Here is a 14,166-nt window from a genome sequence, read left to right on the forward strand (position 1 = left end):
TCTAATAACTTTAGAAGGTGGATATTTTCATATGCATACATTATATTTTTCTATGTCTTTATACACCATGATCTCTTCATAAATATATTGACTTCTTATACATGACTCTCTTCAACTTTTTTTTCCCCTCATCAGTTGTATTACAAACAGGGCACAGAAAAAAAAGTATCAGTGGGACAAATTGATTCTGAATTACACAAAAGTTACTGCTTTTTTATGAAGTGCAAGTAGCTGCAAGTAGTAGAAAAAGTGCAATGTTACAAACGTTCAAACAACATGTACATTTGAAAGCTTAGTGTAATGGTAAGTGATATTGCATGATTGAAAAGTAACAGCATTTGGGGCGCAACATTGTTATCATCACTACACTGTACATACACCTCTCCACTATGATCTGAAATGATGTTTGAAAAGGAGGGAAAAAAACAAGTTCTACAAAACATAATAGCAGAGCAAAAGTTAGCACCATATTATTTCTCAGACATCTACAAAACAGCACAGTCCTGTGTACTTGGATCTAGTCATCCACCACAATTCAACTCTCGGACGATATGACTATGTACTAATCTACGACTTGACTACAAGGACTGCTGAATCCCTCTGTTATCTGAGTAACTATTGACATTAATTCATGACATTTACCCAGAAACATAACTAAACAGAAATGCCCATCTTATGGAAACAAACAAACATAAAGAAAAACAATAGTACACCTGTTATTGTTCTAGTTTATGCATAACAGTAGAGGTAATGTGTCACATACGTCACATACAACATGTACGTCTGATATGGAAAAAAGAATCACATGAAATTTCCTCAGTTTGGTTTCAAATATAATGCTGTTAGGACATTTTTCAGAGATGGGATTCTGGTCAATGACTGGGAGAAAATGTGAAGTCTACAATCAAGCAGCAAACTTGTATCTATCAACATTAGCCCTTGATTCCTCTAATAGGAAAATAAAAAATCACAACATTGTACATGAATCATGCCCAAAGTTTTCTTGTGTCAGGGGAAAAAAGTGTTGTTTGTGATATAAGCTTGGTGAACTTGACATCATCGCTTTGCATTAATCTTCATTTATTCACTTGGTAGGAGCATTGCATCGATCCTCATTCATTTGGTAGAAGAGTAGCATCAATCATGAACTCTACATAACAAATGGGAAGAAAATGGCAGCATCATAACTTCACAAGGAGATCTTCTACAAATTTCGTCAGCAGAGAATATTGGGCGGTGAATTGTGGCCACGCCCACAAGCATGATAGGCACACTGGGATTCTCACGTCGTACAGTTCGAGGCAGGACGTGTACGACAGGCAACATTCACGCGGCAAGGTCAACAGCAGAGGTATTCAAACGCAAAGGCGAGAGTTTCACACCGCCAGAGGTGGGCAGGACGAAGACCACACGGAGCGGCGGGGCAGGCACTGGAGGTGGGATTGGGGTGCTAGGGTGGACCCATGGAGGGCAAGGCAGGGGTGTTGAGGAGTCCTATCCGCTGTTTCTGCTTCCTCTGTTCTGTCATCTGGGATGGGAGAAGAGCAATTTGGGAGACCACTTGTAGATTTCAACTTACAAACTCTTAGATTGCATATTTCAAACAATAAAGAATAATTGCTGCAATCACCAAAACCTATACTGTGCTTTATTTGCCATTTTTCCACATCTGCCAAACTTTTCTTCGCTGATTGGCAACAAAGTATGGAAACTACTTGTTAGTAAATAGACACCCTCTCAATACCCTAACCCCCATTGTGTCATTAACATTTTCCTTTTGACTCAGGCATCATTTTCCTAGAGTGGAGCTGCCTAACTAGCAATAAGTAACTTAGGTTAAAGTTTGAGGGATTTACTGAATGCCGATGAAACTTTTTTTGGCAACTTTTAGCCGAGAGCCAAGACACAGAAAGGTTAATGCACTGTCATGATAACTTCATGTTTAGTAAAGTTTGAGACTGTTCTTTGCCTCACCTGGTCTTTGAGTTCAGCCAGCTGTGAGCTCAGTGTCTGCACTAGCTTGGTGGTGCTCTCCAACATGCCCTGTAGGTTCTTCAGCTCGTTCTGCTCACTCTCACCCTCGTCAGCTGCTAGCGACATGGCTCGCATCCTGGGGAACCAGTCCAGGTTCTTTTTCTGCCATGGACAAGACACGCATGCGGTTATAATTATTCAAACTTACAGTATATGCTTCACTGAGGATACTGGGCACAAAGCATAAATTTCAGTGATTTAAAAAAAAAAAACCATCTGATATTAACTCTTCAAGAATGCAGATTCTCTTTTATTTGAAAACAGGCTATTCATTGGTTCAGTTGTACTCTTCTGGTTGCTACTATTTGATGAGCAGTTTTCAGCAGCTTGTTTTTTGATTAAAGCTATTCAATCAGTCAGTTTATAACAGAGTGATGACTACTTATACACCAATGATGTGTACTTGGCTACACATACAAACTATACCTGTCCATCTTGTCTATATATATGCCTATGACATTTCATACAACAAACAAAACAAGGGTTTGAAATCGCTAGCCTTTCTCTTTAGAAAAAATAAAAATGTGTGGTCTCCATTCTGTTACTGGTTAGCCAACCGCTAATTCAGCCTTTTGCAAAACTGCCCTGCTTATACTGCTCTTAAAATTCACAGTACTGTTGTAAATCACAATTCTGTATACCATAAATTTCATGAGCCTAATTTCTTGCGCATAAGGTTTTCCAACAATTTCACGAGTGGTTAAATTTGCGATTGTGCAGTACAATAATGAATAGAGAAATGTGCTTGTGCACATCATATTCATGCTATTAAACAGAGTCAATACTTTTTTGAGATGTAATTCTATCATAGCGACCAAATCGCAAAATTTGCAAGAATAAAAACCTCACAAAGTATTAATATGGCACACACATTATATATTTTAGATATAATCTTTCTTTACTGCCTGATGAACCAGTGTTGGTTACCTTAATCATGGAGAAGACATAACTTTCAGGACCGGTGAACTCTGTTGGGTCCTTGACCTTGACCAGCACAATGAAGTACATGTAGTGCCACATGTTGTGCTCTTCCTTGATGTGTTCCTCAAACGACACGGCCTTGTTGTCAAATGAGGCCCGATTGAGGCCTGCAGAGTATAGGGTGGGAATGGGGGGAGGAATGAGGAGACCAGACATATAATAATGTCAGTCCATTTCCCACACATACATCAGACGGCACTACACAAGGTGGTTCTTGCACATATGCCAAGTTCTTTGTCTAAACCAACTTTATATGTGGTATTTATTTCAAAGGAGGATTACAATGGCCCGTTCACTGAAGAGATCCCCACTACATTGGCATATGTTCATGGTAGAAAAGTATCTGGCTGTAATTGTACACATTGAGCACCACCAGTATCAACTACGTTGTTATTCTGGTTATCAAACATATGAACATAATACTGAACACAATGCTTTTGGAAAGCATCAGATATCCATCAACAGGGCCTACTTTGTTGAATGCAGTGTACATGTATCTCCTCTTATTTTTGTCTGACCAGTACTCCACTGCTTTGCAATGGAACCCCATACTCATAAAAACACTTTTGGGTGAAACGTGATTTAAATTAATGTTTGAGCCACTTTCAATGCTGTTTTAGACCATTCATGAATAAGACGCAAGATGATATTGGCGAAAGTCATGAGGAAAACTATGAACACGCACCTGTACCGGCAGTAGGCTACATAACCAAAGTATGCCAAAGTCATTTATTGTGGCACAGTCATCAGAGAGTATCTGATAGCTTAGGCGTAACAGATTTAATATCACGAGCGTTCGCCCGCGTCCGGCATGCCTTCTTATCTGTTAAGTAGCCAGCTTGGCTCGAGCTTGGCATGCGCCCATGCCGTCCGCGTTCGGGAACGCCAGCTTAAAAGTCTTTTGTTTAGTGCCTTTGTTTCGAACACAATAGCGTCAACTTCACTGCACCCAATCGACCACGAAGCCATCGCTCCATGTAGCCAGCGTTCGGGAACGCCCGGATTAAGTCTTCCCTTTGTCTTGTGCTGAACACTTATACACAGTTGATTTCATGGAAGCTTAAAAAACGGACAAATTAGCAAACAAATGAAACCACCAAAGGCATCGCACTATTACGCGTTAGTAACGCTGTGATTACCTTAATTTGCGTCGACGAGAGGCGTAATCAAAAAGTATATCCGAAAGAGTATTTATTCCCCTTACATGAGCGTGAGACCACTCTTGTAAGCAGCTTCTCAGGTGAAGCAAAATGTGTGTAATGAAGTGACAAGTGTATTAAGAAAAACATTCACAATAGCTAGGTAGATTGACGGAAACTTGACACCCATGGCCGTGCCAGCCAGGCAACAGGCTGGTGGAAATTTCCAGGAACTTCAAAGCAGGTTTGCCGCCAGGCAAAACCGCAGGGTAAAGGAATTTGCGTACGCGCTGAATGGGTCGTAAACATCGTGTCAATTGCATGGGGCCTGGGAACAGGGGCTATGTATAGTAACCCTGTGCCGTATAATACGAGCATGCTGATGGAGACACGTGCTGGAGTTGGCGAGAGCTAGCTGATGAGAGCTGCCTGCCTGAAACCAGGGAGGTGCATACACATCTGGCTCTGCTGAAACTATGGAGCTATAGTACAGTAAAGTCGACACGATAAAAAAGTCCCGATTTTTGCCTTTGTTATTCCTTGAAAATTTCTTCGTCTTAGTCGACATTTAGAAGTCGACAACTCGCGTAAGTCGACCTGATTTTTTAGTGCCAACTGAGCTGAAATACGTGTTTATTCCCTCGTCTAAGTCGACATAATTTTTTTCGCTCAAAATCTTATCGCCATTCTCTGAGAAAGAATTGTTTTCCCGCGAGTCGGTAATTCGCTAGTGTACGGCGTGGTAGCGTTCGCGCCATGCGTCCATTGTCTTGTACGCCAGAAATGAAAGGGCATACATTCATTTACATTCTTTGGAGAATTACATGTAGTTGCCTACCCAAAGCAGATCACTTTCCCCCTTTTCTCCTGCTCGTTATTCTCAAAACGCACAAACTGTGTACACATAAAGGTCCTAGTCGAAAATCATTATCAGAACATGATACACGTGTAGGTGTTTCTGTTTAACCGAATATTCTAACGTTAATTATTCCGAAGCGTTAATAGAAACCTGGGCCCGTTTTTAGAAAAGTAATCAAATGCAACTACATTTAATTAAATGCAACTGAAAATTAAATGCAGGTGTATCAAATCACGAGCAACTTTGCACATAAACGCAAGTGCGTTGCTGAAAAGGCTTGCGTTTGATAATCATATGAAACTAGAAAATAGTTGTACAAACCTGAAACTCAATTGCGTTGAAACGCAACTCTTAAAGTCAAATGAAGTCCATCAAATCACGCGCAACGCTGTATTCAAACCCAAGAGCGTTGCAGGGAAGACTTGTGGTTTTCGTAAGAAACTAGAAACTGTGGTTAAAAGCATCTCTTAACATCTACGGAGGTGCGTTATTGTTGAAAAGTCTTGCATTATTTTGTTTGTTTTTTTCGTACGCAAAATTAAAAATTAAACGCAGCTCTGAAAATCAAATGCAATTGCAAGTCCTTTGTGAACACGCGGAACGCTGAATAGACTTGCGTTTGATAAGCGTTCGAAACTTGAAAATTGTAGGGAACTTCTTTAAAACTCAGTTGCGTTTCAACGCGATTCTATAAATCAAATGCAAGTCCATCAAATCACACGCGACGCTGTATTTAAACGCAAGAGCATTGCCGAGAAGACATGCAGTTTTTGTACGAAATTATAAGAAACTGCGTTTAAACGCATCTCTAAACATCCACGGAAGTGAGTTATTGTTGAAAAGACCTGTATTATTTTTTTACTTCGTACGCAAAATTAAAAATTAAACGCAACCCCAAAAATCAAATGCAAGTCCATCAAATCACACGGAACGCTGAAAAGACTTGCGTTTGATAATCATCCGACACTAGAAAATTGTAAGAAACTTAAACTCAATTGCGTTTAAAACGCAATTCTAAAAGTCAAATGCAAGTCCATCAAATCACAAGCAACGCTGTATTTAAAACGCAAGAGCGTTGCAGATAAGACTTGCGGTTTCTGTACGAAACTAGAAACTGCGTTTAAATGCATAAAAATCTATACCGAAGCGTGCTATTGTTGAAAAGACTTTAAGAATCATATTTTTTTATTTCGTAACGGAACTTTCGCCGTGACCGAACTTAGTCTGCACTAGCAGGGGAAAGACATCGCAACATTTACACGTTTCAAACTACCGAAACGCATCGTGCTTCACGAAATGTCAGTGAAAAAATAGTAGCAAATTATTGTTACTGCAGTTCGCTATTCCGAAGGTTTAAATCTCAGTCCAAAGTTAAATAAGTCCGACGATGGAAAGATATTCATCTTTACGAAGGTTAGTAATCCGAAAGATGTCGTTTCCGGATTAACAAATTTTTCTTCTTCCTTTTATTTCAGACTGGCCCGCGCCGTACAGAGCGGTAATGTTGCGAATCGGAGCGCGAGAACAATTCATTTTCAGAGTATGGCAATAGAAATTTAAACAAAACAAAATCACATGGCGACTTAGGGAAGGAAAATCACACATCCTATTTCAACTCAGTCGGCACTGAAAAATTATCTCGACAGAATCATACGAAATCACACGCATATCTTCACAGCAACGCACTTGCATTTAAATCGCAAAGTTGCATGCACTTTGGGGAATATGCGTTTGTTTTTTCCAAATCAAATTTAAAACGTACAGTGTCTAGAAACGGGTCCAGGTTTCGGATCCCGCTCTTTCAAAATCTCTCAAGAGATTTGGGTTTTGTGCAATGCCGTTACTAATCCGCGTGTGCTTGTTTCGCAATAAAACTCGAATGAAGATGTACACAGCGATAGAGGCTCAGCTCAGTAGATACCTGCCTCCAGTGACAATATTCATGTATACAACAAAAGAGTTTGTGAGCCCATTAGCGCAATGTCTATTCATGACTCTGTGTAGCTGGTGCCCGATCGATACTTTCATTGTTTGATGGCACATGACTAGTTGACCATGGAAAGGGGATACATGTATAGGCCTACAGCTTGACTGCTTCCGCACAGGAGGAATACCAACCTGTCCATTCTCAAGTCGACCTGCAAAGAGAATCTCGCTTTTGAGCATTTCAGGCTCTTGGAGATGTGGAATTGGGTGGTGTAAAGCTAAAAGCCTCGTTCACACCATGTTCCCGGCAACCACGGCAGTCACATTTCAGGCCATCAAGGACAAAACGGGACGGACGTGAAACAACGCTGTGAGACGAGATAGGCAAATGTGACAGGCCGTGATTGCCGTGATTGATATTCGTTGATGTGACAAATAAATACGATTCATTAATCCGAAACCGCACGAATTTTGTGATTCTAAAGGTGCATTTATCGGGATATGAAATTAATTACGTTACTCTGAAAACGAATAACACAACTTGTTCCTTTTAATTTCTGGGATTAACAAAACATCAGAAAGCAAAGCTTATTTAATTTTCGGATTTTTAGTCTGACATTGGGGGTTAGTAGTTCGGAAAATAAGTATTGAAAATCTTTGAGGCAAGAAAATACGTTGAATTCTTATTATGGCATCGTTATTTCCTTTGCCTTATGTTCATTATTCCGAAAGAAGAATAAGGTTCGTAAATCCGATGGTTCTTTTTGCAGAACCCGCAAAACACGCAAATTTGATATGCCTTAACTAATAAATTTGTTAATCCAAAATTGTATTAGGGCTCGTTAATACTATTTGTGGCATTATTCCGAAGGTTCGTAAATGTGAGAATAAATTACGTGCATGGTACGAAACTTATATCATTTTTGGCTAAAAGAAAATTAAAAACGCCGAATCTTTTCCTGTGACGGGAATATGGGTTTATTTCTGAACGTGACATCGTTTACTTCTTTGCACGATATTCATCATTCCGGAAAAAAAAAAAAATATTCAGATGGTTCATTCATCCGAAAATGGAAAAAAGGTGGGTCGTTTATCTGTAAAGGAATTATCATATTCGTGGTAAGAAACTTCGTTTTCGAATCAGCTATAGGACTATAACGTCCGAAATTTCGAAACTTATAAGAAAAGCGAACCTTCAGCATATCAAAATAGCGACTCGTAACAGTTTTTTTTTGGTTTGTTTTTTTTTAATCGAGCAGTGTGGAATAACAGATATCCGACATTTATTTTAGCATGGTATGGAGCAGAATGTTACTGCTATTCACTTCCAAAAGTAAAAGCAATCATCTGACATTTATTCTGGCATCTTCTGAATGTTATTGCTATTTACTTTCGAAAGTGAAGCAAATATCCGACATTTATTTAATCACCGTATGGAACTGAATATTACTCTGATTCATTTCCGAACGTCAGAGGAAACATTCGACATTTATTTTAGCATCTTCCGGAGCTGAATGTTATTGCTATTTATTTTCGAACATAAAAGCAAACATCAGACATTTATTTTATCATCATACGGAGTTGAATATTATTATTATTCATTTCCGAACGTCAAAGCAAACATTCGACATTCATTTCAGCATCTTCCGGAGCCGAATGTTATCCTTATTCATTTCCGAATGCAAAATCAGTATTATCTGACATTAATCTAAGCACCGTACGGAGCTGACTCTTACCGTTATTCATTTCCAAAAGTATAAGCAAACATCCGACATTTATTTTAGTATCATACGGAGTCGAATATTACCGTTATTCATTTCCAAAATTAAGAGCAAACATATGACATTTATTTTAGCATCTTACGGAGCCGATTGTTACCGCTGTTCATTTTCGAAAGTAAAGGCAAACATCCGACTTTTTTAGTGGCCCGATCGGGCCACCAAAATCTTCATTTCTGAAATTTTGGTGGCCCGACGTGCGTTTTTGGTGGCCCCGAGCCACCGTAAGTGTCGAGCCTTGACTAATGTCATCGAAAAGTAAACCAGAATGCAACTTCTCGCTTGTGAATTATTGCTTGTGAATAATCGCAAAACTCTGGCAAAACTTTTGGAATACCAGCCCTGTTCATGACGCTTGGAAACTGCGAGTCGAGAGAATTTCGCGAACTGGTGCAATGTTACTCCGTAGCGTAGGCGACTGTACTTGACGATTAAAAATGCATGTGGAGTCGCAATCGTTTGTAAACTGTCTGAAGTGCGCGATTTCTCTCACCCTGTTTTTTGCCACGCGATTTATTTTTAACTGGCAAGAACGATGTGGAATTCTGGCGTCCACCGTAAATTGTGCACTTGCCGGCGCAAATTGTTCTTTTCATAGGTGAAGCCGTGCGCGGAAGGCACGTGGTTGGGATAATCCTTGCGTTCCTAAAGCGGAAAGGAACGCCATGAATGCGACTTGTGAGCAAGTCCGTTCTGTTGCGTCCAAGGAACGCCCTCATTAGGCTGATGAATAGAGGGATTAAGCCCCCCATTCTGCACGCAGGAGGAATAGGGGCGTCCCCTAACAAAAGGAGGAACGCGAGCGTTCCCCATGCGGCCGAACGCTCGTGAAATTAAATCTGTCACGCCTTATTGTCAATGACTCAAATTACTACTAACGATCAATCATCCACTGGCGGATCCAGGGGGGAGGGCACCGGCACATGCCCCCCGCCCCTATTTTTTTTTTAAACAAAGAAAATAAGGACAAAATGGGGGAGGGGTGCGTGTGCCCCCTCCCCCTTTCATTTTGTAAAGGCACCCCCTCTTTATAAAATTCCTGGATGCACGCCTGATTATCTGTACAAATTTTCCAAATTCTTCAATACATCTGTAAGATTAATCCTGTTTGCTTTGTATGGGTCTTCTTGGAATAACTATCAACCCTTCCCAAGTGTTCCACTCACCACATATGAAGCACGTGTTCCTGAGAATCTCGTCCTTCTGCTGCTTCTCGCTCCTCAGGTCGGCAAACGTGTCGATGATGACACCAAAGATGAGGTTGAGGACGATGATGATGACCACGAAGAAGAAGGCGAGGTCGTAGAATACCCTGCCAAGGAACCACGCTTCCTATTGCAGCGAAGCCCAAAAAAAGTGCAAAATTATGATTACTATAATCAGGCTTCACATGTATTCGTAACTCAGTGTGGTACAAATTTGCACCAGTCAAAACAATGAGCCACACAATGCTAACCTATTGTGTGCAATTTTCAAACACTGAATGTCCACTCTGGCTTATCAACCATTTCTATCATTCTATTTACCAAAAATAATCAAGCTCTTTTGTATGATGCATGTTTTTCAAAGACCATAAAATTCATTAAGTTCACTGAAAGTGCCAATCCTGGTGTTATGAAGTTTCTTATGTATAGCGTTGCAGATGACAGGTACAGTAGATTGCATGTACACATGTCTATTAATATCAATATTCAGTAAAATCTTATGCACATCGTTTGTTTTTATCTTGGTTTTTCCTCTGAACTGTAGGGCTTACATGTACATAGAATATCAACCCAATGTAGAACTTAAGGATTTTCTTTATGACACAGGAAGGATAACGATAGTAGATCTGATTTGCAAAATAATGCAAAATTTTCAGAAATAACAGCAAAGAGGCTGAATTCAGCTGACACTGATGTTTTATCTGCCATAAACATAACTATACTTAGATTATTGTCTCCATGCAATATCAACCTACCAGAGAACACCTTACATTCTTATAACTGGAAGGTCACTCCAAAGAAATCATGTGACACCTTTCTTTCTTCCTACTGCAAGGAGATGGAGTTTGATGCGAGATTTCATAATGGCAACCTTGATTCAAACTGTAATCCTGCTTGCAGGCAGTTATTTTTTGTTTTAACATATATCTGGGTTTTTTTTCTCATATTTCATGGCAGTTAGTTTCCACTCGTTGCAATGATATCTCTTTTTATCTGCGACAATGGGGCACAGAACAATAAATCATTCTCCCACTACTTACATCACTGGATGGGCTCCTGAGTACGTCCCCGATTCCTCCTCCGCTCCGCACACCGTGGTTGAGTGTGGTGACGATGCACATGATCAACGTGTCGCAGAACCTCTCCTCCTCCCCTTCCTCCTCATCACCAACGGCAACGGATGTTTCTAGGGAAGAGTTGCAATATCACCGGGCAGGTTAAAACACTGTCAGCAGCTGCCTCGACCATACAAATAACTGGACTTTAATAACTTGGGCTTTGACATGCCATGTGAGCTGACGATTGACCATTGAATGTTGAATGAAAATATGATTACATGGTACACAATCATTATGACACCTGTTAGATATCGCTGCATCATCCACTGTTGTGGAAAGAAAACGGGAATTCAAAGTTTTGTCACTAATTGTAATAAATGTGGAGCATGCTAGCACATGTCATCTGGTTCCACCTTTAGGGGTTAGAGTGCACATTAAGTTGAACTCCAAATTATATTTGTCAAAGATATAATATTGCGCTAGCAGGCCTTGCAAATGTTCTATTCATACAGACTTCCTCAGGCTCTCAAAGGTACACAGATTCTTTATGGCCAAATATTTAGGAAAAATGCATTAACGAATGAAATATCACAAACATTTTCCATCTAAAAGAAAAATCACAATTCCTTACTTTTAATAAAAAAAGAAAACCATCTTTAACATGGTAAAACATAGCATGTGTAGTTGGACCCCTGCTACCATGGGTAGGGCATGTACTAGGTACCATCACTCTTCACTTCAATTTTTGTCCAAAACCTCAAGCATAATCAACTAATCTCACCTTCTGTTGTTGGGGTGTATGGGTTGTGGGCAGGACCACTGGGGTCACTACAGTTCCCTCCTGCTGGACATGTGGGTGGCGGTCCCTCAGGGACAGGTTGTGTGGTCCCACTTGCCCCAACTGCTGCTGCAAGCAATCAACCAAGCAATAAATCAATAGATTAATTAATTTAATCTATTAATTCTCTATTCATGAGAAGGATTGCCCTTTCAGTCATATTTTAGTCTGATTTTAAAAGGGGTTATTGCTGTACATTTAAAAGAACCTTCAACATTGTGTCACAAGACAATCAAAATAGATTATGGTACATATGATAACAATGTAACACACAAAAATACAATAGTGCAAAAATTAATCAACATCAAAATTAAAATAAAACCTTTATCATTATGGAAGTACACGTATTACCATACAAACAAATCTGAATTCTTAACTTAACAAACAAAACCAAAACAAAAGAGAAAGGGCAACAAAAGAAACAGGCAAAAAGCTAAAAGGATCAAATTGTTGGCTTTAATATGCTGGCAGAGAGAAACAGCATGATTTATTTACCAACAACATTGCATGACGTTATCTGCAGTAATGCAGTGTAACATATGACCATTTCTGCATGTCCTAAAAGTCAGCATCAATGATTTGATTCAAAGTCTATTCAGTGACTAAACATAACTCATTTTCCTCTTTTTCATTTTACTAGTTTCAAGACTTGCCACTCTTTTTATTATTTGTTTTTTCTTGTTTCAGTTGATCTTAACTTGTGTTTCTCATTTTTGGAGTATTTGTTTTCAAGCAATCAGCTAGGAATAAGACTGCATGTTGTGTGTCTGATCACTGTAGAAGCTTTTAACCCTTTCCCTACAAGATCTGAAATCCCTATCTGCTATGGACAATCAAAGGTCCTTCCAGAAAGTAATGGGTTAGATAAATTACCAGCTCTGGAATCAACAGAGATGACAAAGTCGTCCCTGAAGGTGAGGTACCCAATGATGGAGAAGAGATAGACCAGAATGAGAGCCAGCACCGTTGTCAGGGCGATGGACCGGAAGTTGCGCGTCACTGACCGTATCACATTGAGCAGTGTCTCCTCCTGGTACACGACATCCAACATCTGTTGCCATGGAGACAAAGAAGGAAAATGCGTAAGAGAACACATTCCCAGTTTATGTAACTTTACTACTTTCAGGAGCTCTCCTCCTTTGAGGTCATTTTGCAAACTTCCTCACTTTCCTCCTTTAATTCGAATTTCTCCTGCTCTGTGTGTTTCCCCACTAATGATGCATTGTCTTTAAATTAGACTTAAACAAAATTGACACAAAATGGAAATATTCGTGATTGATATCATTGGATTATACCTCATTTAGTTGTGACATACTGTATATATTCAAACATAAGGCTAAGACAGCACTAGAGAGTATCTATGACCCTAGCCATAAGGGACGTAACCACGCTTCGCATGCATGACGCGTGATATGCTCACATACATTGTAATATTGAGCGCATTTTCATGTGATCACAGTCTCCACTTCATTGAGAATTCACAATTTATGAGATGCTTGGGGTGTAGAGTCTTACAGTTTGTACATTTTATGTGCCATTGGCAACATACATTTGTAGGTACCTGCCTAATAGACCACAGAACACACACATTGGCAAATGATCCATTACAACCAGCTTGAAATTCAGACTCACCAGGACACTGTAGAAGAGAGGGTCAACCGCCGTACCCAGGGCACACATGGTGAGATACCAGAGGTGGTATAGTACCTCTGGGTTGGTGACGATGTAACTGAAGCGTTTGTTCATCAGACCACCATTGCCAAAGAAGCTGAGGATGTAGACTACCTTTGTGGTGAGCTGGGGATGATAGGAGAGAGAGAGGGGGTGTCAAGAGAAGAAAAATAACTGAAAGTTCATGCAGAAGTTTTACATTTACATGTTTTATAAAGGCGAGGGAGTATAGTGCAATCTTGATTTATTTCGTTTTGTTTGTCTTCAGCACTGATACATGCAATGCGTTTGAATAAACCTGTACACCTTGTGTAAGAGCCATTAATTTCATGTTGGCATGCTGGTTTGAAAAAACAACAACAACAACATCACACAAACACAAAACAAGCACAATAATATACATGTAACTTAAAATGGCAGCTAGTTTGGTTGCAGTCTTGAATTTGGCATTGATCTTAACAGATTTCTAGGGGGTCCTCCACTGAAACACTGTTTCTCATGATACAACCAAACATAAAAATGAGATGGGCTTCATTGGAGAATGTGTAACAACAAATTTCAAAACTGAACTTGGATTTAACCTATCACTTACCAATTGGTGCAAGGACTCAAACTCATGCAGAGCTTACTCTGGGGAAAAAAAAAATCCTAAGCTGTTACAAGAAATGAAGCACACA

The 14,166-nt window shown here is 39.8% G+C and overlaps 1 protein-coding gene across 1 annotated transcript in view; it reads right to left on the reverse strand.

Moving 5' to 3' along the window:
- Positions 1–1,028: 1,028 nt before the first annotated feature.
- LOC140237831 (inositol 1,4,5-trisphosphate receptor-like) overlaps positions 1,029–14,166 on the reverse strand; it is a 170,799-nt gene continuing 157,661 nt past the window's right edge. Inside the window, exons 46-53 of the mRNA XM_072317764.1 lie at positions 13,451–13,615; positions 12,692–12,869; positions 11,762–11,887; positions 10,963–11,108; positions 9,884–10,049; positions 2,962–3,122; positions 1,975–2,136; positions 1,029–1,528 (exon numbers count right to left, since the gene is read on the reverse strand). Of these exons, the coding sequence (XP_072173865.1) occupies positions 1,451–1,528; positions 1,975–2,136; positions 2,962–3,122; positions 9,884–10,049; positions 10,963–11,108; positions 11,762–11,887; positions 12,692–12,869; positions 13,451–13,615 (1,182 nt within the window). The 3' untranslated portion in view covers positions 1,029–1,450. The remainder of the gene's footprint in view (positions 1,529–1,974; positions 2,137–2,961; positions 3,123–9,883; positions 10,050–10,962; positions 11,109–11,761; positions 11,888–12,691; positions 12,870–13,450; positions 13,616–14,166) is intronic.

Source organism: Diadema setosum, chromosome 2 (genome assembly GCF_964275005.1).
Source record: "Diadema setosum chromosome 2, eeDiaSeto1, whole genome shotgun sequence".
Classification (NCBI taxonomy): Eukaryota; Metazoa; Echinodermata; class Echinoidea; order Diadematoida; family Diadematidae; genus Diadema; species Diadema setosum.